Source organism: Callorhinus ursinus, unplaced genomic scaffold (genome assembly GCF_003265705.2).
Source record: "Callorhinus ursinus isolate GAN/ISIS: 27379988/994484 unplaced genomic scaffold, GSC_fseal_2.0 scaffold4, whole genome shotgun sequence".
NCBI lineage: Eukaryota > Metazoa > Chordata > Mammalia > Carnivora > Otariidae > Callorhinus > Callorhinus ursinus.
The window spans coordinates 4,799,526-4,825,843 of NW_027397066.1; the positions used below are offsets into that span (position 1 = coordinate 4,799,526).

The 26,318-nt window shown below is 50.7% G+C and overlaps 2 protein-coding genes across 14 annotated transcripts in view; one reads left to right on the plus strand and one right to left on the minus strand.

Annotated features, from left to right (window-relative positions):
• The window catches only part of LOC141372565 (uncharacterized), a 41,829-nt gene extending 17,259 nt beyond the window's left edge, over positions 1-24,570 (minus strand). For 2 of the 4 annotated variants that reach the window (XM_073891411.1, XM_073891410.1), the window contains exons 1-3: positions 8,682-8,900; positions 4,834-4,997; positions 147-226 (exon numbers count right to left, since the gene is read on the minus strand). In XM_073891411.1, coding sequence (XP_073747512.1) covers positions 147-226; positions 4,834-4,997; positions 8,682-8,709 — 272 coding nt within the window. In that variant the 5' untranslated portion in view covers positions 8,710-8,900. Of the gene's footprint in view, positions 1-146; positions 227-4,833; positions 4,998-8,681; positions 8,903-24,328 lie in introns of those variants that run through there. The other 2 variants (XR_012377845.1, XM_073891412.1) reach the window with 2 other exon arrangements.
• LOC112835747 (janus kinase and microtubule-interacting protein 1) overlaps positions 23,149-26,318 on the plus strand; it is a 253,704-nt gene continuing 250,534 nt past the window's right edge. For 9 of the 10 annotated variants that reach the window (XR_012377838.1, XR_012377836.1, XR_012377839.1 and 6 more), the window contains exon 1: positions 23,597-23,918. The gene's annotated coding sequence lies outside the window, so the exon portion shown is untranslated. Of the gene's footprint in view, positions 23,247-23,596; positions 23,919-26,318 lie in introns of those variants that run through there. The other variant, XM_073891406.1, reaches the window with a different exon arrangement.

A 26,318-nucleotide genomic window follows, 5' to 3' on the forward strand; every position in this document is an offset into this window, starting at 1 on the left:
CTTAAAGAACTAACAACCCGCACCCCCTCCCTATGGTGTGTGGTCCCCCGTTGGAAAACAGATCAAGGCTGAGATGGGGTCATGACCAGGCCCTGCACACATGGCCACTGTATTAGCACACCGTCGGGTAGTCTGCCCCATCTTACCCTGTCATAGGAGCACGGGGAACAGAAATATCCCTCGGGGGTTTCCTTTTCTTGCCTTTGGGCCAGCCCCCTTTCCTCTTCTGAAAGAGAAATAGCAGAGAAAAAAACCTCAAGACTCTCAGTCATGATTTACCATAGTCCCATCACAGTTTACATCAACAATAGCAGGACACTAAAGTGTCCTCTCTGTCCCCATGGTCTCTCACATCCTAGCAGCTCTGCAGAGTAGAGATGATCCCCTGAACACGAGGGGACCAAGGCATGGAGATTCGATCACTGCCGCAGTCCCCAGCAGGTGCGGGGGTCGGGACACTCCTTCTCATCCAAGCTGCGGAACGCTCATTGGCATGATCAACAAAACAACCCAAGGTTTAGGTAACTAGTTTCTCAGGGGGAGGGGGCCATACCTTGGCACTGGGGCGGGGGATGGGCAAGAGGCAGAAGGTTAACACCTGAGCTTGACTGGAACCCAGCCCGGTTCATATCTCAGTTCTGCCACTTACCTGCTGTGTGGCCTTGGGCAAATTAGGAACATCCCCACGCCTCAGTTTCCCCACTCGTAAAATGGAGATCATGATAGTCCTTTACCTGTGGGCTGTGGTAAGGACTAAATGTGCTAATATTTGCATAGTTCTTAAAACAGGGCCAGGCACCCAGGAAGTACTCACTCAGTGCAGGCCGCTATGATTGAACTCTCTCCCACTGAAGCCAGTCTTGGGAGAAAGACCCAAGCTGCAGACTTACTCTTCCATTCATTGTGTGTGTTGGATCCATCGACACTGCCTAGTCCTAACCCTTGCTATCATCAGGGCTGTGTGCCTGCTCGGAGTCTAGATGACTGAATAGGGCACAGGCCTTGCCCTCAAGCAGCTCACAACCCAGTGGTGGAGGCTGACATGGATAGAAATAATTGCAGCAATTCATTACAAGGGGTAGAGGTTACAGAATGACAGCCTGGATGTCCTTGCACTCAGGGCTCAGATTCCAAGTTTTCTAAACCAAACATATGCATGTGCCCAGAATAGTAGAAAGAACTCAGAATGGGTCCTTGTAAACCTCTGTTTCAGCTGTTCAAGCTTTTCTGTTCAAAGCTTCCCCCCAGACATGCCCATTTTGGTCTTCCCAGGGCCAGGGGATACAAAGCTGGCCTGTAGCTCAGCAGGCTGCCTGGGCAGATGTGCTGGGGACTGAAGGACAGAGGTCAGGACAGCAGTTGGCATCAGGGGGCTTAAGGAGCAGGAGGGCAGAGCTCAGGCCAGGAAGAGGCAAAGAGCCAGGGTAGCAAACATGTGTGGTAATGAGATAGTGCCACAGAGTACCTAGCAAGGTGCCAGGCATGCAGTAGGTGCACAATAATGACACTCTCCCTTGCTCCCTTCCAATGCACAGACTATGCTGATCCCTGGTGTCTGAAAGTGAAGGACAATTATTTCAGGACCCTGGACAGCTCCCAGGGCCTGAGATCGGTGCTGATTTTCCTCTGAGGAACACACCCCCGCAACAGTGGAGTTCACCAAGGGCTCCCCAACACCCGCGGTCCTGAATGTGAGTCTCACATCCCCCCGGCGAAAGCAAATATTATCCTCATCCCATGCTGCGGGAAGACACTCAGAAGTGTGGTGTGATTGGCCACTGAGTAGCCGTGCCAAGCCAAGAGCTGGGAGCACGCCATGGCTTCTGTTAGAGCTGTACCTCCTGAGAGAGACCCTACAGCTACCTGGGGTCAAGTGGGACGTGGGCCAGCTCACCTCTGCCCTGCCTCCCAGCCAGAGCTGCCCCCTTCTGTCTCCCTGCTCAGCTCCTCTGCTGTAGCACAGAGGGGAAGTTGTTTCCAATTAGAGGAAACATTTCCATGTATTTTATTGTACTTCTCTATCTCCTCGTATTGTAAATCAAAAATCAAAATAAATGTGCTTGTTTATCATTTTACTGCTGTCCTTGGCCCTTTGTTTCAGCTTTTTTATTACAAGAAAATCTTTCCTGAGTATTTTCTTAGTTTGCCCACAAACTATAGTCATGGAGACAGGGGCGCTTAGGATAAGCCACTCTGAAGCCCTTTGTTCTTCCACCATTTCTCACACAGGATTTGCACTTAATTGACTCTGCCCTAAATAGATCTGGCCATCAGCACAGGGTGTTACTGCGTGGAGAACATTCCCATCCACTTGAGGACACCCATTAAAAAGGAAAGGCAGTGCAGAACATGGTGAGCAAGACAAGAGTGAAGAAAACAGTGTGGTTGGCAGTGGACAAGAAAGCCCACTTGCAGCAGAACAGAGGGTCGATTTTGCCATTTTGATTGGCAAAATCCAAGGCGGGGGGGGAAATCCCTTCCGAGAGGATTCTTGACCAGCACAGACTTTTCATATTCAAATTGCAACAGACGGTGAGTTTTGGATATTTGGTTCAATAGACAGAATTTTCTTTTACAGAGAAAAGCTCGTTTGGGAGTCAGCAGGGTGGAACAGAAGGTACTAGGGGCTGGAGTAACAGACAGCCCCCCCCGCCCCCCAGCTCTGATGCACCATGGTTTGAGAGCTGCGCTTACCCCTGCAGCTCCTACTACAACAGAGAAGGCAGCACTGGGGCCATGAACGAGCATTTGTAAAGGGCTAGCCCAGGACCGGGCACCTAGCGGGGTCTCTGCACATGTGTCTTCTCCTTGCCAGGGAGAGAAGACCTCAAGGGCATGCTCATGAACAGGATTCTACAAGGAGACTGAGCAAGCATCAAAGAGAAAAATAGTTTAGTTTATGCAACTTTTCAGGTCCTTCTTTTGGGAACCAGGCCAAAGCTCGGATGATGCTTACTTACAAGCATGCTTAGGAAAAGACTCTTGGCCTCTGTGGATTTTATAGTCAATCCCCAGCAAAGTTTGGGTCCTGGCTAGTTGCACGAGGGAAGTAGGGGCTTAGTTAAAGGGCATGCAGACAATCCCTCCCTACCCCACTGCTGCATCTGAACAGTGAGGACATTTATTTTACAAGATGGTACCTGCATCACACGGTTCTAGATACCATGAGAAAGGTTAAACTGTTAAAACCTGGGTCCCTGCCTTTAGATATCACAGTCCTCTTAAATCAGAATTCTAGTACATTTATTTCTGGAATAAACCAACACTACAAAAGAAGTGCTTTCTTATTTTTTTTTTAATGGAGGGCTATTAGACACCAGTGGCACCCCCTAGCCTAATCTCTCGTCTCAGGTTTAACCAGCTTTGCAGACTAGATGCCTCAGGGAGAATTGATGATTCTGTGTGGCAATGGAGGGTGGTGGTCAGAGCATGGAGTCAGGAGTAAGACGGTCCAGATGCGAGTCCCAACGTCTCCACAGACTGGCTGTGGAACCTCAAGCACATTACCTAACCTCAGTGCATGGAGATGCCAGGTCTTCCCTCACTGGCTTGTAAGGGTTATATAGGCTAGGACAGGTGCCAGGGCCCGGGAAGCCCGTGGGGTGACTGTTACTGTGATTGAGGTCAGCCCTCTTGTTCTAATCCTGCTCCACTGCCTTCTGCACCTGTTGCCTCCAGAAAGTCCTTAGACCTCCACCCAGAAAGTGGGGCCGGCTTGTTGTGACGGTCACATGAGGGAGATATACACAAGAAAGTGCCACCATGATTGGGATTTAGCTTTGGCTTATGGGGAGACAAACCTGAGTTAAGCTCCTCACACATCTCTCTGTGGCTGTGGCAGACACAGCCAGTCATCTCCCCAGTATCCATTCTACCCTTCTTTATTAGGAATTGGACCCTGATTTTTAGCTGGGCACGTGGCCACCTGGAGTAAATGTGTTTCTCAGCCTCCCTTGCAGCCAGGTGGGGCCGTGTGACTAAGTTCTGGCCAATAAGGACAAACTAAAGTATGGTATGCAACTTCTGGAACATCTTCATAAAAGGAAGGCATCTTTTTCACCTCTTTCTCTCTCATGCTGGCTGGATGCAGACATGAGGGCTGGTGCTCAAGCAGCCGCCCTGGACTATGAAGCAGCATGCTGAGGACAGTAGAGCAATGAGATGGGCAGAGTCTGGGCCCCTGTTGGTTGTGATACCTCCATAGAGCTCCAAACCACTTACCTTTATATGTCATTTACACGAGAAAGAAACAACTTTCGATGTTGTCTAAATCACTATGACTTGGGGGAGTTTTCTGTTATGTGAACCTGAGCCTCATCCTAATGCATATAGAGGGTTATTTTATTTTTGTGTTTCTAAGCAGACCTGGTGGTCTCTCACTTGAACTATTACAATAACAAGGGAAAGAGAAAAAAACAATCATTGTGTACCTATTATGGAACAGACCTTTTGGTAGGTGACAGTTATTTAGACTTCAGAATGGATTGGGCTATCTCCACGTGAGAACTGCTTGCCTCACCCCAGAATGTTCACCAGTGACCCAAAGTTTCCTGGAGCAGCTGGGCTCAGGAGCCAGACTCTCTGAGCTTAAATCCTGCCCTGCCATTTACTGTGTGACCCTGGGCAAGTTTCTTGATTTCTCTGTGCCTTAATTTATCCTCATTGAAAAGCGGGGGTAAAAATACCAACCTTGCAGGGTTGAGAGGGTTCAGAGACAAGGCACAGGAGTTCCTGGCCGAGAGCTCAGAACACAGGAAACATTAAACATGCAGCTGGCAACAATGCTGGCCCAGCACATGAGCCCTCCATGCCTGGCCTGGGTCTTGCACTTGCCTTTGGCTCCTCTGTGTCCTGCTCCTTTGGGTCACGCTGGTTGGCCAGCACAATGTGCTGCATGGGCAGAGATGTGGGGTCCCGGCAGTGGGTGCGGATCACGGAGCATCCTGGGGGCAGGCCACCCGTCTCATCTGGAGGTGGGAGAAGGGGGTCTGCAGGTGCTGAAACAGGAAGAAATGGCCCCATGAGGTCCGAGGTACCGAAATCACTGCCCCCCCCCCCCGGGTCCGTCTGGCACAGTCACTCTGTAATGTGACACGTGCACTTTCAGATGCTCACAAGTGACAGCGAACTCCGGAAACCGGAGGTGGCGGTCACTTTTCTGGGGCACAAACAGTAGCTACACAGAGGAGGTGGTGCATAGAAACAAGGCAGGCTCCAGAGAGCTGGCATAGCCTTTTAAACCATTTTAAGCATTGAAAAATGGTTAAATGTAAAAAAAAAAAATCCGTTTATAAATCCACCATCTGTTGCAATTTAATCTTTTTAACCATTTAACCATTGTTAAAAGTGTGGGCTCTAGACCCAGACCGGCTGGGCTCAGACCCCAGCTCCCAAGGGGATGAGCTTCATGTCATTAGCCACACGCTTCAACCACAGGGACTACAGTCCCCGCTGCACATGTTGGGGTGGAATTCATGCCCTATTACACCACAGGTATCGACCGGATGCCTGCCGTAGGCTGGGCATGCACATTATCAGTGCACACAATAGACAGAAATCCAGTTCTCCCGGAGCTGACATTCTGGGGAGTGGGGATTAGACTAAAACTTGTAAAGTACAGCACAGGGCACTTAGGAGGCTCTTATTCTGGTGGCATTTTAAATCGGTGCATTAGCAGAAATCTATCCCTCGGGAATGTCGACTGTGGCCAAGTTATGCCCTGATCCCATTTTACAGATGGGAGGGAAGTAAGAATGGGACGGGGCATAGCTCGGGTCTAGTAGGGGCATGCGCGGACGACCGTGTTTTCTCCTACCTATGTACACGTGTGGGCCAGTGTGTGGATGGGGAAACCGAGGTACAGGGAAGCAGAGTGATTGTCCAGAAAAACCCAGGTAGGAAAGGCCAAGTGGAATCTTGAACCCACGTCTCCTGGCTGCCAGCCCAGTGTTCTGTCCTCCCCCACCTGTGTCCCAGCTGTGGCTCCCCATGCTGAGGAGAAGGTTATAGCTCTCAAGGTATGTCCTCAAGTGTGACCCCCTTAGTATCCTGTCTTAATTAACATGATGGAGGAAATGCCCCCTGCCGAACTGTTCCAGGCACCAACTCGTCCGAGAGTGAAGAAAGGCAGGAAGGAACCACTGACTTCCTCTCAGCTTCCAAGGAAGAGGAAATGTGGCAAATAGTGATGACCAAACCCAGAGTTCCAGAACTTTCCTGGCCTGTCCCCATTTCTGTAGCCACATGGCCAAGGTCTTGTAATCATTCACTGTTCTATTTGTTTTGTTTCGATTTAGACAGTATTTTTGAGTCATAACTCATGGGTATGGCTTAGAATTCAAAGGGGTATCAATGGGGTAATGGTAAAAGCTAGAGCTAGCTCGCCCCTTCCTCATCCTGCAGCACCCAACTCCCTCCCTGTTAGGGCGCACTCTTAGGGGGCATGTCACATGCCCTTCCGGAGCTAGTCTGTGCATTTACACACACTTCGTCCCCCTGCACAGTGGCCAACTAGTTGCACTGAACTTAATTTGCTTTTTTTGTTGACTATGCTTTGGAGCTCCTTCTGCTGGCCATTTAGAGCCACCACATTTTTTGGGAAGGCTGCATCGTATTCTCAGTGTGGACGGGCCACTGTGCATTTATCAGCCCCTGGTAACAGACGCAGGTTATCCCTGGTCTTTGCACACATGGCATCACCTGCATGTGGTGGGGGCTCTCTAGGAACTGGGTTGCGGGGTCAAAGGGCATATGTGGTCCAGAAAGACCAGATAGACCCTGGCTGGCATATTCCCTTCCATGGGGCTGGACCCATCTCACACCTGCCGACAGTGTAAGACTCACCTTCCTCCCGGGGATCCCTGCCTCTGGGCCCAGAGATGACAGTCCCACCACCCCCCTCTCTGCTCACATCCCTCTAGGGCTCCCTTGACTTCGGCATGAAGTCCAGGGCCCCTGGCCTGGCACTTGAGGCTCCAGGGGCCTGGGCCTTCATGCTCCTCCAGCCCCACATTCACCCAACTGATATAAAGGACACTGAAAGGTAGAGTCAACACGGAGGATCAATAGACCTTTTACGTGTATTATGCTGTTTAATCTTCAGCATGGCTCATCATCATGGGGGCATCCACGGCGGAGAAGGAAGTTCAGGGAGGTCAGTTGACCTTCCTGACTGTCCACAGCAGGGTAAGGGCAGATGGGACCTTCCATTTTGGACTGCCTATCCTTTCCACCTCCCTAGCCACCTTGCCAACAAACAGAAATCCTATCCCATTCAGTACCACCTGACTTCAGACACCCTCACCCTGCTGGGCCCAGCCCCAAATGTCCCCTGCCTTGGCCCCTTTCCAAAGGCCCAGCACAGCGGCAACAGAGAGGAGCCCATTTGGGAGTCAGCCGTAGGATGATTTATTCATTCCCGGGATAGACATATTACCAGGGTTGGACAGAGTGCCAGGCCCCAGGCAGAGGCTGCAGAAACAGCAGTGGACCACAACACAGACTACACAGAGCTCTTGGTTAACACTGGTCTTAGTTCCCTGGAGGACAAAAGCCACGGTGATTGTTCTCTCTTTGATTATGAGTAAATGGAAGCTCAGGAATGCTCTATGATGGTCTAACGATCTCCAATCCAGAGACAGGCTGTACCTACCCTGGAGCCCTGGCTCCCACTGGCTGCAGTGTGCAGTGGTCACACCTATAAGTAAGCTAGAATGTCCAGCTCTGCCACCTACCAGCCATGTCATCGCTCAGTGCCTCAGTTTTCCCACCTGTAAGATGGGAAGGGGCCAGTGAAGACTGAGGCTGTTGTTACAGGGCCTGGCACCCAGGAAGCAGGCAATAGCCAAGAGCCAATAGCTCTTATTCTAAGTCAAAGTTGGCTTTGGAACATGAGAATACCTTCTGGGCGTTCCACTTTAGGCTCGAATGCCACTTGCCCTCCAGGGCCAGAAACACATTAGCCGGGAGCAAATTAAGCCATTTTCACTTAATTGTCCTATGAGGTTAGGAAACGGGATTTTCTGCAAAGGGGAAGGCTCTGGACAAAACCCGAACCTTTCCAGCATCAATTTCAACATCTGCGCGCTTGGCAAGAAGCTCTGGCACCCACAGAACTGGGTTCCAATCGTGTTATGCCCTCAAGACCCACGGGGCCGAGATCAGGTTACTGAACGCCTTGCGTTTCTCACTGTGGAGATGTGACAATGCCTGCCCCCAGGTCGCTGGGGGCATTACATGGGACAGGTGAGCACAGGTTCGCTGAGCCAGAGCTGGAGCCCGGCCAAGGGCCCCACGACGCAACTGCTCTCAACACCAGGGTCATCCGCTGATTGCGCGCGCCCGTGTGCCCCAAGCAGCGCCCGGGACCCTGTGTGGCGGCCTGGAAAGCAGGCCAGCTCCGGAGCCCGGGCCTCACCCGCTTCGGCACTGGCCGCCGCGGACAGCACCGCAGCCGGGCGGCGGGAAGTCCGGGCGGTCACCTGTGCCCCGGGACGCGCGGGGAGAGGACCGGGAGGGGCGCAGGCCGGGTCACGTTCCAGGGCCTGGGCCTGCCAGGCGTGGGCGCCCGAGCCGCGGGGCTGGCTGCACCGGAGCGCGCCCACCCCGTCCCGGGGACGACCTCCGCACTCCCGGGCAGCGGGGCGCGCGCGACGGGGAGGGGCGCAAGTTCAGCCACTGACCCGCAGCCTGGCCGCTGTCCCGCTGCATGTCGCCCGCCCGCCCGGGCCGCCGCCCCGCGCCCGAGGCTCCGGTTCAGAGCCCCCGGTGCGCCCGCCCGGCGCCCCTCCGCTCCGCCCCGCCGCTGCGGGTCCCCGGGGCGTGGGGTCTGTCCGCTGGGAACCGCGTCGCGCTGCCAGGGGCCTGAGCTGGTGCGCGGGGCCAGAGTCCCAGCCGCGCAGGGTGCCCGGAGCTCCGGGCTTTCCGGGCAGCCGGGGACTGGGCGGGGCCAGGAGGGGCGGGGCGGGGGCGGGGCGGAGGGCCGGGCGAGCCTCTCCCCGCGCCCCCGCTTCTGGCTGAGCCTGTCACTGCGCCCGCACCGCAGTTATATAAGTGCGCCCAGTTGACGGGGAAGAGCCAATCAGCGACGGCTCATCTTTGAATGATGTATTTTAATATTTCCAAATCACACCAGAATACACAACGCATTATCACTATGGCGAAATTAGAAAATTCAGAGCAGTCCCTCTCCTGGAAGCTAGCGCTTCAAAGCCAACCACCTGTTAACCCATTGGTGCCTCCCTTACATTAAACATGTTTTTTTTTTTTTCAAAATAAAATTTCTAAACATATAAAAATACCCACAAGCTCCAACTCTCCTTCCAGTGGCAACACTTCCAAGATCTTCTGGTCTGTGGCAGGTGACAGGAAGGCCGTCAGGGGCTTCATGCACTCTCTGGGTAATTTTAAGGTTGCCTATGGGACGGCACAGCCCCTAGAGCCAGACGGTCTGGGTTCATCAACCTACCTCTGCTGGGTGACCTTTGGACTGCTTACTTCATCTCTCTGGGCCTCAATCTCTTCATTGGTTAAATGGGGACAGTAATACTGCTTATTATTAGGCACAGTTGTGGGATCAAAGAGTTAGAGCTCCTAAAGCACAACGGAGGCACTCAGTAAATATGTCAGTTATTATTTCTGAGGTCTTCTGCATATGTCAAGGGTAATGAGCAATAGTTATGTAACAACAGATTTTGGTTTTTTCCTACTCCGCAAAGTTCCCAACTCCATTTCCATGTTTTCTTTTTAACCAACCAAGGGCTTCCACAAATAAGTCAGGAAAGCTCTCTGTTCCTCAGTTTCTTCCTCTATAGAATAGAGGTAGTATTAATAGCATCACAGGGATGTCTGAGGATTCTATGAAATGCTGTAAGGGTGCATGTATATAGGTTTGCTATTAATCGATACTGCTGATAACTGGCTAGCCATCTAAAAAGGGAATAGATTCCAATCTAATAAACAGAAAAGGAAACTCTAGATGGATTAAAGACCTAAATTAATAAGGCAAACAATAAAAACCACACAAGAAAACTTTGGCATCCCAATAGCATGCTCAGATAAGAAGCTCTCAACAGCAATACCTTGTCAGATGAAAATACTGAGATGGGGGATTATTCATACTTAAAATGCCTTGCTGAACTCACAAGAAAATCAGGGGAAATACCCAAGGACCACACGCTTCCCCACAAAAGGAGGAATAATCAGCCCAAACCAGAGTATGAACCCGGAAGTCTGGCTTCCACTGGGTACAACCCCCTGGGACAGACAGGAGCTTCAGGTTTGAGGAACTCGGGCGGGTGCCATGGACCAATGAACAAATCTGCCCATATCAGCTGCCTCGGGTGGAAAAACCGAAGATGATATAAATAACAGTCTCTCCCGTGTATGTGTAGCCAGAAGACTGCTCCCATGTATGTCTGAGGATCCAGTCTGTACTGTCCGGCAGGGAAAATCTCACCCATCAAGCTAAATTAGAATAGCTACAGGTTAGTAGCGCCCCCTGGAGCCTAGAAGAAGCCAATGCAAACTGATGAATCACTAAATTCTACCTCTGAAACTAGTCATACAGTATATGTTAATTTGAATTTAAATACAAAATTTAAAAAAGAAGCAAATGTAAATGCTCTCTGGAGAACAGTATCTTCAATCCAGGCCTATCATTTTGTACAGTAGATGAACCCATAATAAAAATGAAAAGACCAGTGAAGGTGACTTCATACCTATGAGAATGTGTAAACTTAAAAGACAGAGCATAGCAGGTTGTGGCGAGGATGTGGGCTCGACACATTGCTGCTGGGGATGCAGAATGGTGGTACCACTTTAGAAAGCAGTTGTCCGTTCTTAAAATTTCAACATACATTTCCACACGATCTGGCCATTACATTCCTAGGTATGTGTCCCAAAGAGATGAGGGCATATGTCCACACAAAGGCTTCTACACAAGTGTTTACAACAGCTTTATTTGTAATAGCCTCGAACTGGAAACATTCCAAATGGCATTAACAAATGACGGGAGAAACGACCTGCAGTCCTCCCATGCAATGGGGGGCTCCTGAGCAATAAAGCCATACTCCTGGCACATGCAACAACCTGGATGAAGCTCAAAATAACTATGCTTCGGTTCAGAGCCCCCAGTGCGTCCAAGTCCAGAAGGATGCCAGGGACCAGGGCTGGGTGTGGGGGAGGGGGAAGGGGTCACCAAGAGGCTCTGGGAAACTTTCAGTGGGACGGATGCATTCACTATCTTGACGGTACTCATGGTTCCACAGGTGTATACATGTGTCAAAGCTTCTCTGCATTCTGTGTATATGAAGTTTATTCTAGACTGATTTTACCTCAATTAAGTTGTTACAAAAACATAATTGACAGTTTTAAGCAAAAGTAATTATACTGCACTTTAGAATTTGTAAGAAATATGGAAGGAAAATAGCGCAAAGTAAAGGCTGTGTGAGGGAGTCTATGTTATTGGAGTGAGACCATTATAAAGATGCACATTATAAGGACGCCTGGGTGGCTCAGTCATTTAAGCGTCCGCCTTTGGCTCAGGTCATGATCCCAGCGTCCTGGGATCAAGTCCCACACCGGGCTCCTTGCTCAGCAGGGAGTCTGCTTGTCCCTCTGCCTGCCGCTCCCCCTGCTTGTGCTCTCTCTCCCTCTCTGACAAATAAAATCCTTAATAAGAAAAGATGCACATTATAAATTCTAGGACAACCAGTAAAAGAATAGTGGGATAGCTGTTAATAGAAGATATAAAATGGGATGCTAAAAAGACTTAATTCGAAATAAGAAAGGGAAAAAAGAAACACGAATAAAGAACTGGTAAGGGAAATGAAAAGCAAGTACTAAAGTGGCAGACTTCAGCCGGACCCTGTGAACAATTACACTCAGGGTGAATGGACTCCCCACACCGTGGAAGAGGCAGAGACTATCAGACTGGGTACATAGAAGGACCCGATGAGGTGCTGGCTGCAAGAAACTCTCTTTAAATATGAGGGAAAAGAGGCTGACAGGAGAAGGGTGGGAAAACAGACCATGGAAGACCTAAGGATAACGGGTTTCACAGGGCTATGTGAATATCAGACAAAACAGACCTTGCGACAAGGAATAGTGCCAGAGATGTGTCACAGTGGCAAAGGGCCAATTCATGAAGAAGCCATGACAATCTTAAATACGTACATCTGTCTTAATAAAGCTTCAGGATACACGAAACAAAACTGGCAGAACCGAAAGGAGAAACAGACAAGTTTGTAATTATGGTTGCAGATTTTTTGAATCATTGACTCTCTCAGTAATTGTTAGAAAAAGAAGATAAAAGTCAATAGGTATATAAGGAGATCTGGAAAGCCCCATCAATGACCCTGACCTGGTTGACATTATGGGATCCTCTCCCCAATAATAGCAGAAATTGCATCTTTTCACGTGTGAAAGGAAAATTCACCAAGATAGACCATGTGCCAGGCAATAAAACACATCCCAAATTGAAAACAACCCAAACCATACAGAACCATGTTCTTTGATGGCAGAAATGTTAAATTATAATTTAGTAACAATAAGATGTCAGAAAATCTCCCAAATATTGGGAAATTAAGTAACACATTTCTAATTAATACATCAAAGAAGAAATCAAGGGATTGATTGGAGACAGAATATTTAAAACTGAATGATAATACATATTGTGTCTATAAAATGGGTGATGTTTACTTTACAGGGTTAAAAAAAAAAAACCGGAGGCTAGAACTACAATACTGAACAGATACCTTGTAACCTGGGAGAGCAGTGATGGAGGTCAAACCATTTATTGTTTGAGGCAATGGCTGAGATTTTTTTAAAAAAAGATTTCATTTATTTATTTATTTTTAGAGAGAGAGAAAGAGAGAGTGTGTGCACGTGGAGGGGTAGAGGGAGAGAAAGAGAGAATCTCTAGCAGACTCCATGCTAAGCCCAATGAGGAACTCTACATGAGCTTGTTCCTACGACCCTGAGATCACGACCTGAGCCAAAACCAAGAGTCGGAAGCTTAACCGACTGAGCCACCCAGGCACCTCTGATGGCTGAGATATTAATTAAAACTTTGTAAAATAAATACTGTAAAATTTCTAGGTTAAGCACTGAAAACATGGAAATAAACTATATAACTTTCAAACAGAGGAAAATGGAATAAGAGCAAAAGCTCAAACAATCCAAAAGAAGAACAAGAAATGGAGAAAAAGGAGAAGTAAAGAAAAGCAAGACAAGTAAAAAATACAAAATCAGATGGGTAGAAATAGCTCCAAAGATACCGGTTGGTAGTCACAGGCTGCACAGACAAACAAGCCAGTGGGCTGGGTCAGAGAGTGTCATGTGGGCAACAGTACAAAACCCACCATACGCTCTTTGCTTGGGATGCACCTGAAGTGTGAGGAAGACTGGGGGAAGGGTTGGAAGTCAAGGGATGGATGAGAGTGTACTAAGTAACAGAAAGCCGCAGGAGCTTTAATATTGGATAAAATAACATTCAGATCAAGTCCTCATGGAGGTGGGGGGCGCCCGGGTGGCACAGTCAGCTGAGTCTCTGGCTCGGTTTCGGCTCAGGCTCAGGTCGTGATCTCTGGTTATGAGATCGAGCCCTGTGTTTGGCTCCACGCTCATTGCGGAGTCTGCTTCAGACTCTCTCTCCCTCTCTCTCTAACATGAATAAATAAATCTTTTAAAAATCATTAGCATAAAGAAGATTGCTACCAGATAATAAATCCACCAGCAAGAGACCACAATTCTAGAACGCATGTGTTTCCTATGAGGCGAAGACAGAGCACCAGAAGGAGGAGCTGAGGAATCGGCATCTCAGCGGGGCATCTCGACATGCCTCTTGCCAGGGTTCTGTTTGTTGTGATAAAATATGCATAACATAAAGTTTGCCATCTTTTTTTTAAAGGATTTTATTTATTTATTTGAGACAGAGAGAGAGCATGCAGGAGCAGGTGAAGGGCAGAGGGAGGAGCAGACTCCCCGCTGAGTGGGGATCCGGACGTGGGGCTCGATCCTGGGACTCTGGGATCATGACCTGAGCTGAAGGCAGCCGCTTAACCGACTGAGCCACCCAGGTACCCCTAAAGTTTACCATCTTAACCACGTAAAATGTACGGTTTGGTGGCATGAAGCACGTGCACACTGTTGTGCAACCATCACCAGTATGTGTTTCCAGAGCTTTCTTCCCAAATGGAAACTGTCCGCATGAAACGCTAACTTCCCATTTTCCACTCTCCCCAGCCCCTGGCACCCACCCACCACCCTACCTTCTGTCTCTGTGAGTCTGACTGCTCTAGGACCTCCCTCACAGACGTGGAACCATACCGTGTCCTCTCAGGAGTGGCTTATCTCACTCAGCATGTGGTGACATGTGTCTGGATTTCCTTCCTCACTAAGAGTGAATAGTGTTCCTGTGTGTGTGTGTGTGTGTGTGTGTGTGTGTGTGTGTGTATCATGTATAATTCATCCATTCCTCTACTGATGGACACCTGGGCTGCTTGCACCACTTGGCTGCCGTAGCTAATGCTGCTGTGGATATGAGCGCACGACTTTCTGTTCAAGCCCCCGATCTCACTTCTTTCGGGTGTGGACTCAAAAGTGTTATCGCCGCATCCTGCGGTGATTCTCGGTTTCATTTTTTGAGGAATCCCCACATCATTTTCCACAGTGGCCGCACCATTTTATTATATTTGCGCCAACAGTGCACAAGTGTTCTAATTTCTCCACACTCTCGCCGACACTTGTTATTTTTTTTGGACAGCAGCCGTCTTAATGAGCGTGAAGTGTTGATATACCTCTTAATAAATTATAGGCCAAATTGCAAAAAAAAAAAAAAAGCTGGTAAGGATAGAGAAGACTTGAACAACACAACTAATTGGCTTTATTTATTTAAATTTTTAAAAAAGATTTTATTTATTTATTTGAGAGAGAGAGTGCATGTGCAAGCAGGGGGAGGGGCGGAGAGAGAGGGAGAAGCAGGCTCCCAGCTGAACAGGGAGCCCGACTCAGGGCTTGATCCCAGGACCCCGGGATCATGCCCTGAGCCAAAGGCAGATGCCTCACAGACTGAGCCACCCAGGCGCCCCCTAATTAGCTTTATTTAATGAATGTAAACAGAATATTCCACCTATCATATAAAGAACAGTTATAGTTTTAACAAAGATACCACTTATGGCAGCAAAATAAAATGAGAAATACATCTGCGGACAGATAGGCAAGACCTTTACACAACTCTCTATCGAAAGATGTTTAACAAGACCTATGTGAATAGAGGGATTCATCAGTGGGAGGACTGGATAGAAGGCGTCACATCCCTCCAAATTGTTTGATAGACTTAATGCAGTTCTGATCAAAATCCCAATAAGGTTCTTTGCAAAATGCGCCTTTCTAATTTCAAAGTGTATATGGAAGAGCAAAGGGCTGAGGGAGGGCTCGCTTGGGCAAATATCAAGACTCACTATAATGCTGACATGGTTATGACAACGTGACACTGACACCGAGACAGACAAATAGACCAAGGAACAGAATAAGCAGACCATGAATGCCTGGACACCTGATGTATGTCGCAGTCCATACTGCTGCTCCCTGTGAGAAAGGATGGGGTTTCTAATAAGCAATGCTTGCACAACTGGCTATTCCCAGGAGGGGAAAAAATGAAACAGGACCTCTTGCTCTCACATACATAAAGCTCAACTCCAGGGGCATTAGTCTCAAAACCAAAAAGTAAAACTTGAAAACACTTGGAAGGGAATGTGAGAGAAACTTCTTAAGGACTCCAGATAGGGAGGAATTTCTTAAAACACAAAAAAGTACAAATCATAAAGGAAAATACTAAAAATGTGGATTATGTTAAAATTAATATTTCTACTCACCCAAGGGAAACATAATAGAAAATGGCAAGTCCTTACCCAAAAGGAGGTATGTGCAAAAACATATGCCCAACAAGACATTAATAGCTGGAAAATATAAAGAATCCCTGAAAAACAATAAGAAAAAGACAACCCCCCGCCACCAAAATGGGCAGGATACATGAAAAGGCATGTTCATGGAGAGAAAGTATGAAAAGCCAAAAACAGACAAAGAGCCTCTGTTAGAGAAATTCACAATTGAATTGCTCCGAGACACCAGTTCACTCTCCCAGGGCCGGAAATAACCTAACATCCAGCTAAGACTGTAGGTTGGCAAAGATGCAGAGGATCTGGATTTCTTAGAGGCTGTTGGTTGGATACTAAATTGGCACAAACATTTTGGACAACTATTTGGTAGTGTCTTGTAAAGATGGAGATGTCCCCGCCCCATGCTCTAGCACTTCCCGTCCTATGCTGTAACCTCTAGAACACTGGTGCACATTAATGGTCCCCCTTCTCGGGGGACATTTGGCACTATCTGGAGACATTTCATTGTCACGTCTAGGAGGAGGGTACTAAGGGCATCTAGCAGGTGGAGGTCAGGAACAGCCACCTCTGCAAAGGATTATCCTACTTCCGCTGTTGAGAAACCCTGATGGAGAAACCTCTTGTCTGTGTGCATCAGAAGATACGGATGCAAATGTCCATGGTTGTGCTGCTTAAATTAAAAAAAAAAAAATTGCCAGAAAGTCTATTCCCAGTTCAGCCACACGTATCAAAATGGATGAATTTTTAAAAACTCAGTGTGAAGTAAAAAGGAAAATGTGGGAGAATATATATAGGTATGATACCATGCATAGGAAATTAGGAAAAAGATAAACACGCACAGAAAAATCTTGAAGTAATGAATCTGATGGCAAGTTCTTTGTAAAAATTACTTGATGGCATCCTGTCCCCCGTCCAGCCCCTGTCCTCTAAACGGCCCCTAACATTTCTTACTATGTGAGGGGACTATGATCACCTGGAGCTCTCTCAGCTCCCTAATGGGGTTATTGTGTAGGTATAATTTCACTGGGGTTTTTTTTGTGTGTGTGTGTGTGTGTGTGTGCCTTTTTTTTTTTTTTGAGGCAGTATAAAAATGCAACTGACATTTTTGGAAACCCCCTTCCTGGGCTTTGGAAAATACATATGTTATATATATTACTTGGCATTCTTGAAATATTTTCTACTAAAAATATTTTTTAATAATTGGAAATTTCTCTATTTAAATGTATTTTATAAGGTCACATTTGCTAGCCAGATCACAGGGAATAAACATGCATAGCAGCTGTCTGAGTTTTCTTGTACTTACAGGAAAATCTAGGCTACATGTACTGTCTAGGTGCCATGGAGACCATCTCACCAAGAATGAGACTCAGAAGCTATATTAAAAAGAAAAAGAAAGTGACAGCTCTGTCTACACATTTGACTACACAACAAGGTTGTTGTGTAGCAAAAGATGCCAGGAGCAAAATCAAGAGGGGAAAGCAAGATCTGGAAAAAGTGCTTGAACCCCAAGAACCAGCAGACAGGTGTGTCCGTTGCGAACACTTAAAAATGGACAAAAGAAAGCAGACTCATAAATACAGAGAACAATCCTAAAGAGAAATATGATTTTATACATGCAGTTTCCAGAGGGGAGGGAGTGAGCCGATGGGAGAAACAGGGGAAGAGCAGTGAGACGTACAAGCTTCCAGTTATAAAATAATGAGTTGCAAGGATGGAAAATACAGCACAGGGAACATAGTCAGTAATCCTGTGATACTGTTGAATGGAGATTACGCTCACTGTGGCAGGCACCGACTAATGTATAGAACTGCCGAATCGCTAGGTTATACACTGGACACTAATAGGACATGGTATGTCAACTATACTTCAATAAATTAAAAAAAAAAAACTGGACACAACCCGTCCCCGCCAACAAACGGACGAAAGAAAAAGCCCCAACTACAAATGGACAGAGTATGAAGACAATTTTCAAAAGAGCATGTCTAAAGGCACATATCTATTCACATTCTCCTCAGTTCCCCAGGAGGCAGGGAGATGCAAACTAAAATCACAAGGGCATATCACTTCGCACCCGAAAGGGTGGCAACATCCTCAGTGCCGAGGCATCGGCCGATGATGAGGAATTCGTGCACTGGGGCAGAAGGGTGACATGTCACAGAGTCCTGGGAAGGTAATCTGTCAGCATCGATTAAAATAAAAGTTTATGCCTTCAAACCAGCAATGCCCCTCCTGGGAATTCATCTGTGGAAATAAAAATACTGATACTGGCCGGGATATTTGCCGCCCATGGTTCTTAGCTGGCGGGGGCTAAGGGGATGTCCACATCGTGGGGTGTCATCAGCCTTTCAAAGAACAAAGCTAGTTCCCTCTGGATGCTGGCGGGGATTTCAGCAGGTGTTGGCGAGCGTGAAGAGTAAGAAGCAAATAAATGGGATTACATGATGGATTCATTTTGTAAAACAATGACCCCCAAAGCCCCGTATGGGTGTGTGTATATAGTATAGACTTCCATATGTCTAGAGAGAAAAATGTGAACCAAAACAAGTGAGTCTGTTATCATGGGCTACCTGATGGGGGATGTGATATGGGAATGGGAAGGGGGAAGCATCCATAATAAAATATTGTGTTTCGATTATGCCCATTCATGTAAATGACCACGGAGCCCTGGTCACCCTGGTGCTCATGGGGGTCACCCTGGTGCGGCGAGATTCAAGGTCACCTTCTTTATATCTGCCTATACCGTCTGAATTCTGTACAATAAGCATGTATTATTCATAGAACCAGAAATAGCCCATAGAAAGCTGCTTTCATTGCGAGGGGGAGGGGAGAAGAAAGAGCGAGTCCTGGTGTGGGGACCCTGTGTCCCAGGAGGCCGGACTCTCCTGCAGGGACAGTGATGGAGAACTTGGGCCCTCTGCCTGCCTCCCACCCCTCATGGCTGCTCCCCCTTGTTTCTGGGGGAAAATCTACAGGCCCTCGGTGCCCATCCCCCTGCCCCAGTGACAGCCCTGTCCCACACAGGAGCCTGGGGCAGCTAGCTACCTTTACGGTCATCACTGTCTTTAGAAACCCTTTGTATTGAGATTATCAGACACTCACATGCAGTTGTAAGCAATAGTCCAGGACCAGTATACCCTTCACCTGGTTTCCCCCAAAGGTAACACCTTGCAAACCTATAGTATTAATGTCACAAACCAGGCAACTAACATCGATACGATCCACCCACCTTATTCGGATTTCCGTGGCTTTACCTGAACTTTTGTGTGTGTGTGTGCACTTAGTTCCACGCAATCTTATCACGTGAGCAGACTGCTGTGTGCACCACCCCAGGCAGGACACAGACCCGCTCCGCACGAGGACCCCTCCTGCTACCCTTTACAGCCACAGCCGCCTCCCTCCCCTTCCCCAACTCCTGGTAGCATGCATCAGTCCTCTCTTTCTAGAATTCTGCCATTTTGATAAAGTTCTATAAATGGAATCAGGCAGGTGTTTAATGCATCGTAATTCCCACCATCATCCTTTAGGATCTGAAAGTGGACTGATGACAGTGTGGGCTTGGGGCCAGAGACCTGGCTGGAGTTTCCAGATCCTTTTGTCTGAGTCTCCATTATCTCATCCAGAACATGAGAATACAGCGCTTGCAGGGATGGAGGGCAGTAGGCTTTTCTGCTATGAATACCAGCAGTGTTCACCCACTGTGCACATTAATGGCCCAGCTGCTTTAGGTGGGTCACAACTGTGGTCTGCTTTAACAGCCTAGCCTGCCTGTGAAGTATGTTCTATTCTTCCCAGCACTCAGATGGTGATGGTGGGAGCAAACGGTGGAACCAGGACTCACATCCCAGGGTGTCCGGTGGCACGGTTTCTATTGGACAGGGAGGAGCCCAAGGCTCAGAGCACTGAGGGGACTTGTCCCAGGGACACAGCTAATTTGTGGCCAAGCCCGCAGCAGAGCCTGAGCCTCCCCACCCCTCCCCCAGCACTGGTTCATCTGTGCCCCTCGGCCTCAGGGGGACACCCGGAGCCTTCTCAAGCGTCTCCTCAGCAGCAGGGGGCTTTTCTGCTACTTAGGAGATGTGGAGTACCTCGGTGGTGTCTGTCACTGTGGGAGCCCGGCAGGCTGGAGTCAGTCCCGACTCAGCCACTCACCAGCTGAGAACCTGAGGTAAATTGTTGAACCTGTACATTTCTCAGTGTCTAAGGCTAAGGAGGGATTAAAATGAATCAATTCGTATGGAGCTCAGACAGTGCCTGGCACACAGTATGTGATCAGTAAATGTGAGTCGTTATTAACCATGTGATGGTTTCTTTATCCCCAGAGCTAGGCTGCCAGTGCCCTGCCTGGCTCTGGGGATGGAGAGTGCGGTGCACTCTTGGGCAAGTTACCTAACCTCTCTGTACCTAGGGCGGTTGTGTAGATTAAATAGGTTGATGCTCACAGAATGCCTGCATCAGTACCTGTCAGACCGAGCTTGACCAGCTCGTTCTTATTACTACCCCTCCCCCAGCACAGCCCACCACCCAGAAGGCTAGTCTTACAAGTTAGATCAGTTTCCATCACCTGGTCGGGAGTGGGGGTGCTACCTGACCTGTCCTCCTGGGACCACAGCTCAAACTGTCCTGGTTCTGACCTTCAACCTCCCTCATCTCAACCAATTCAATAATAGTCTCTCACCTCTACCTTCCTACCCAGCCTCCATGCAAATCCTAGAGTCTGCCAACCAGCTCCGGTGGTCTGTTCCAAATTCCTTAATGACCCGAAGTCCCAGTGGGGCTTTCAGGGTCCTTACCAGCCTCTTAATCTTGTGCGCAGCCTTATGGGGCAGCAGGCCTGAAATCCATGTCTCAGTCTTTGATGCCTCCACGGTCCCGCCGCACCTGCTGTTCCCTCCACCTGGAAAGCCTGCTTCCTCCCCCCCCCCCTTGTCTAACCTCAGTGTAAGGGTCTCCTCCTCCAGGAAGCCTTTCCTGACTCCCTGAAGTGGCCCTAGGAATTCCTTCCCCTACACTCCTATCGCCTGGACTATCCCATTGTAATGATCCACTGTGGTCTCTCCCACTGACCCATGAGCCACTGGGGAGAGACAAGCTCTTTCCAGGCCATGTCCCTGCTGCCTGGGCAAAGTACCGATGTGCAGTGGTTGCCCATCTATGTCTGTGGAATCACTGATGGGGCGGGTGGGACCTGCCCACGCTTCTGCACGTGACCACGCCTCCTTTAATCCTGTCACTCATGCCCTTCCTCAAGAAGCCTTGATGGCCCCCTTCCCACTGGAAGGTTAAGTCCAAACTCAGGGCCCTCATGCTACCACTGCTTGCTCTCTCTGGAATATCCTCTCTTCCTCTTTGTTCAGCTAGCTAATACTCAGGACTGACCTCCTCAGGGAAGGCCAGGCCCTCAGATCAAGCCAAGTTCCACACGATGCGATCTCCTAGTACCTTTCCCCCCTCCTCGATCGGAACGATTACAACTGTAATTAAATAATTCTATAATTTATAACAACATCCTGGAACGTATAAATGTGGTCTTATTTGGAAAAAGGGTCTTTGTAGATGTGGTTAAGTTAAGGATCTTGAGGTGGGATAATCCTGGATTAGCTCAGTGGGTCCTAAATCCACAGACCAGAGTCTTTATAAAAGAGGAGGCATAGGAGCACCTGGGTAGTTCAGCGGGTTAGGTGTCCAGCTCTTGGTTTTGGTGTAGGTCATGGTCCCAGGGTTGTGGGACTGAGCTCCACGTCGGGCTCCACGCTGGGTGTGGAAGCTGCTTGGGATTCTCTCTCTCCTTCCCTCTCTGTTCTCCCCCTGCACCCCACTCCACTCACATGCTTGCTCTCTCTCTCTCAAAGATAAATACGTAAAAAAATTAAAGTAAGTAAATAAATAAATAAAAGCGGATGTGCAGACAGAGGAGAGAGGGCCTCGTGAAGGCAGAAGCCGAGAACTGAGTGACGTGGCCACAAGTCTAGGAGCACCTGGAGTCCCTAGAAGCTGAGGGAGGCAGGGAAGAATTTCCCCCTCAGAGCTTCTAGAGGGAACACGCCCCTGCCAATCGCTGGACTTGGGACTTTTGCCCTTCAATATCACAAGAGCACAAATTTCTGTTGTTTTAAGCTTCCTGGTCTATGGTAATGTGGCAGTCTTCAGAAAGTAACACAGATACATATATACTAACTTATTTAATCCCCACCCAAACCCATGAGGTTGTTACTATTTTAAGCTCCATTTTACAGATAAGGAAACTGAGGAAAGCAAAGGGTCAATAACTTGCCTAAGGCCATCAGCTGGTAAGTGGCCAAGCTGGGAACCCCCACCTCCCGTGCCCTCGCCCCAGACAGCCTGGCTCCAGCAGAGGCGGGTTAACAGGCAGTCACTGCTGTTCTCCTCCCCATCTGGAAAGCAACAGGTGCCCCTTCCCCAAGACCCTCAAATGTGGATGGCCTGTCGAGGGGATGGTGGCTTTGAGACCTGGGCACACACACCACAGGTGCCCCGGTACTTGGAAGGCTGCTCTGGAGCCAGTCGGACTCTTGGTTCCCATGCTGCGGCTTGCTGTGTGTTCTGGGCCCCAGGGCCTCCTCATCCCTAATGAAGAGAAAGGGATGGTACCTGCCTCTTGGGTGGTCCTGAGCTGGGCAGTGTCCATGCGGAGCCTCTCTACTGAGAGGCAGAAGAAGCTGACCAGGACATTTAAAATAGGCACATCCGACAGTGGTCCCACAGACCACCGTTCCTGGTGAGACAGTCTCAGGATCAACTCCAAAGTCTTTCCCCACAGCCTACAGATCTCACACGTCCTGGCTGGCCTCTGCCCACCTGCCCATCTCCATCCTTGCCATTCTCCTCCTCACCTCTCTGTAGCCCAGAGATGCCCCTCTTCTTTAGATTCTCCAATATGCCACATTTTCCTCCAATCAAGCTGCTTATGTGAATGCTCTTCCCTTTCTTTTCTTTGCTGGAATATAAGCTCTCCAGGAGGGGCGGGGGCCTTCTTTCTGTTCGCTGCGGTATCCCTAGATCTTAATGGCTCCCTGGTACATAGTAGGTGCCCAATAAATATTTGTGGAATGGAACCGAATGAACGGATCTTTGCCTTGCTAAATCCTACCCTCCCTTCAAGCCTCCGCTGGACATCAGATCATTCATTCCACTATTTTTGGTGACAGGATGATTTTTTGCCTCGTGATAAGACTCCTGGCTCTGCCACTTGCTAGCTGTGTCGCTTTCAACATTTCCGTTAACCTGTGACCCTGAGATTTCCGTCGGCACAAAGGGGAGAATACAGAACCGTCGGCAGTTGCGTCTTCCCTGACCACGACCGATGGCCTGGGATGGCCACAGTCCCAGGTGAGGGCAGGGATGAGCCTCCTGGGGCCTTTAGCCCTTGCTGGAGCCGGCAAACTCCTCCCCAGGGCCGCTCCGACCCGGCGGGCGCCACGACCCCGGGCGACACAGGGCGCTCAGCCGCGGGACCCCGGCCCTTCCCGGCGCTGGCTGCGCGGCCAAGTGCGCACGCTCAGGCCTCCCCGCACCTCCTCTGGCTGCAGCCGAACCGCTCCCGGCCTCGGCCTCGGGCGGGGGCGGGGGCGGGGCGAGCCCCTCGTCTTCCCCCTGACTGGCAGGAGGACGGGCCAATCGGAGGGGCGACCCGGGGAGGGGCGGGGCCGCGCCGCGAGCCGGGCGCCGGGCGGGAGCAGGAGCTGCAGCCGGGAGCGTGCGGCAGGCGCCTGCCGGCTGCCCCGAGCGCGGTCACCGGCGCCGCCGCACCTCGACCCCCGCCCGCCGAGCCGCGCGCGCGTCTGTCCGGCTTCCTCGGTTGCTTCTTACGATTTTTCTTTCTCTCTCTCTTTTTTTTTTTTTTTTGCACGCAACCTTTTTATGTTCCGTTTTGTCCTTTTTAAGGCGGGGGCGGCGGCAGCGTAAGCTCGGGGCGGGGAGGGGGCGGCCGGAGGATGCGGCGCGGAGCTGCGCTCGCTACGTCCGCAGCTGCTGCCCGGCTCGGGCCTGAGCGCGGAGCAGGTGCGTACAGGTGCGCCGGGTGGGGTGGGGGGGAGCGGGAGGCGCGCCCTGGCCGAAGGGGACCCGCGGACCCAGCGACCGATGGGCGGACCCCGCGGCAGGGGACACGGTGACCGGTGCCGCCCCGCCCCATCGCCCACCTCGCCCTCTTCCAGCCTTCTCGCCCCTCCAGATCCCCTGCCGCTCTCTCGTCTCACCTCTGTGGTCCCCCACCCTTCCGTTCCCATCCCCCATTCCCCTCCAAATTCCCCTGCAGTGTCTCCCAGCAGGAGGACTCTGCGTCGCCTCCCTCCATAGGCCCCCTCCCCGTTCTGCCCCCAGTTCCCCTCTCTCCCTCACGCCACCCCCATTTCCACTCCTCTCCCCATTCCGCCCCCGAGCCAAGGAGGGGGAGGGGGAGGGGGACCCACCGGCTGCCTCCAGGGAGTGGCGCGGGGGGCGTGGCCGGCCGGTTCCCTCGGAGTCCTACCCTCTGAGTAAGTCAGGGTTCCCCCAGGTCCCTGCCGAGGTGGCACAGAGGTTGGAGCCCAGGGCCGCTCCGGGGCGGCGGGGGGGCCGCCCTGCCTGCACCCTCGCCCCACGCACAGCACCCGCCGAGGCGGCCCCTGCCACGCACATCCCGCGCTGCTCCGCCCACGTGGGCTCCGGGAGGAGGCTGAAGCGCTGGGAAGAAAGGCTGGTACCCACCCTCCTAACCCCGCCGGAGCGCCCTGGACGCACGCAGCCTCCGGAGATGGCGCACAGGGACTGGCTCCGCGGGGCGGGGCACCTTGCCTGGACACCCTGCGCTCAGGCCCCGGCCTGTTGGCCAGTGTTAGTGCCCATGCCCTCGTCCCCAGCCCCCTGCCCCGTCACTCCATCACCACCCTCCCTGCTGCGGGCTCTTGAGGATCCGGCCTCGTCATCCCTGATGGAGGCCACTTGCCAGGCTGGAGTCTTCTGCCATAGAAGCATCCCCCCCTCCCACACACACCACCCCTACACCACCACCCCTCCCCACACACCGTAGTCTGCATTTCTCCTGATGGCTTGGCCGGCCTGGGCTCTCTGCCCGCCTCTGCCCGGCTCTGGTCCTGCGCCACCCCCACCCTTTCCACGCACACTCACGGGCACACTGTCCTTGGCCTTTGCTTGTGCTGTTCCCTCTCTGGGAACGAACGCCCTTCCTTCAACTGGCCAGCTCCTTCTCCACTAAGGTCAGGAAGAACCCCTTGCCCCGTCTGAGCTTCCTTGTATGGTAGAGCAGGACACACTGTTGTCCTGTCTGATGGTCTCAGCCTCCCAGGCCCATGAGTTTTGGAAGGGCAGGGGCAGCCTCAGCCCTTCACACAGGGCTCTGATCACAGTAAATATCCCACCGGAGGGGGGCCCTCCCTGCTAACAGAGTGACCGGCTGGTGTAGAGTGAGTCTGGTTTCTCCTCCACACCTTGGGCAGGTGGGTGGCACTTCCATGAGCCCAAATGGGCAGAGATGGTTTGGGGATGGCACGGGGTGGTCAGGACCCCTCTCCGACGCTTGCCCAGCAGGGCGACTTCCAGGAGATCTGCTGCTCTAAGAGAGGTCTTCCAGACAGGGCATGATTGGGAAGTGTTTGTTGTTGAGACTCTTGCACGTGGTCTGTAATGCTGACCATCTCTCCAGAGCTTGGGGGTAACTCCCACCTTGAGAGCGCGGACCCAACAAATGCGATTGTTGCCATTGTCTTTCACAAACCATCCTTAGCCCCCCCTTGCCTCGGTGACCTCACATGGTTCTTCACATCCTGGCTTCCCTGTCCCACTGTCTCAGCCTCATGTGCTACCTCTGTGTTCCCTGGACCTGTCTTCACACCTAGGCTTCTCCCCACATTTTTGGTTTTCCTGGGAAATGTGCCTCTCTCTTGTCTGCCTGGAGAACTCCTATTCATATGTGAAGGCCCAGGTCTCCTGTGACGTCTTGGTGGTGTTTCCTGACTTTGCCAAACAGATTGTGGATTCTCTCGTCTGTGCTCTTACAACATATATCCATGTATAGTTTCATATGTGTGTAGTTTTTCCTTAAGCAGACCTTGCCCACCGGAGAGTGGGGTCACAGTGAGGTCTGAGGGGGAGCCCTGCTTGGACGGGGGCTCCACCTTCCTGGGGAGGTGGTCATGCCCGCAGCGATCGTGCCAGGCGCTATAAGAGGGACATGCATAGGGAGGGACAGAGCTTGACAGTCTCCTTAGCCTGGCCAGAAGATTTCACAATGAGGAGGCAGGATGGAAGCCCCACTCTGTTAGTGTCAAGGGTCGGTTGGGGCCGGGAGATAAGTGGCAGAAGGAATAATTGCCGAGCAAGGTGTCTGCCAGCATGAGAATGGGACCTGCCTCTCTGCAGGCTCTGGAGCCAGGCTGCGTGGCGTCCACTGGGGCCCTGCCC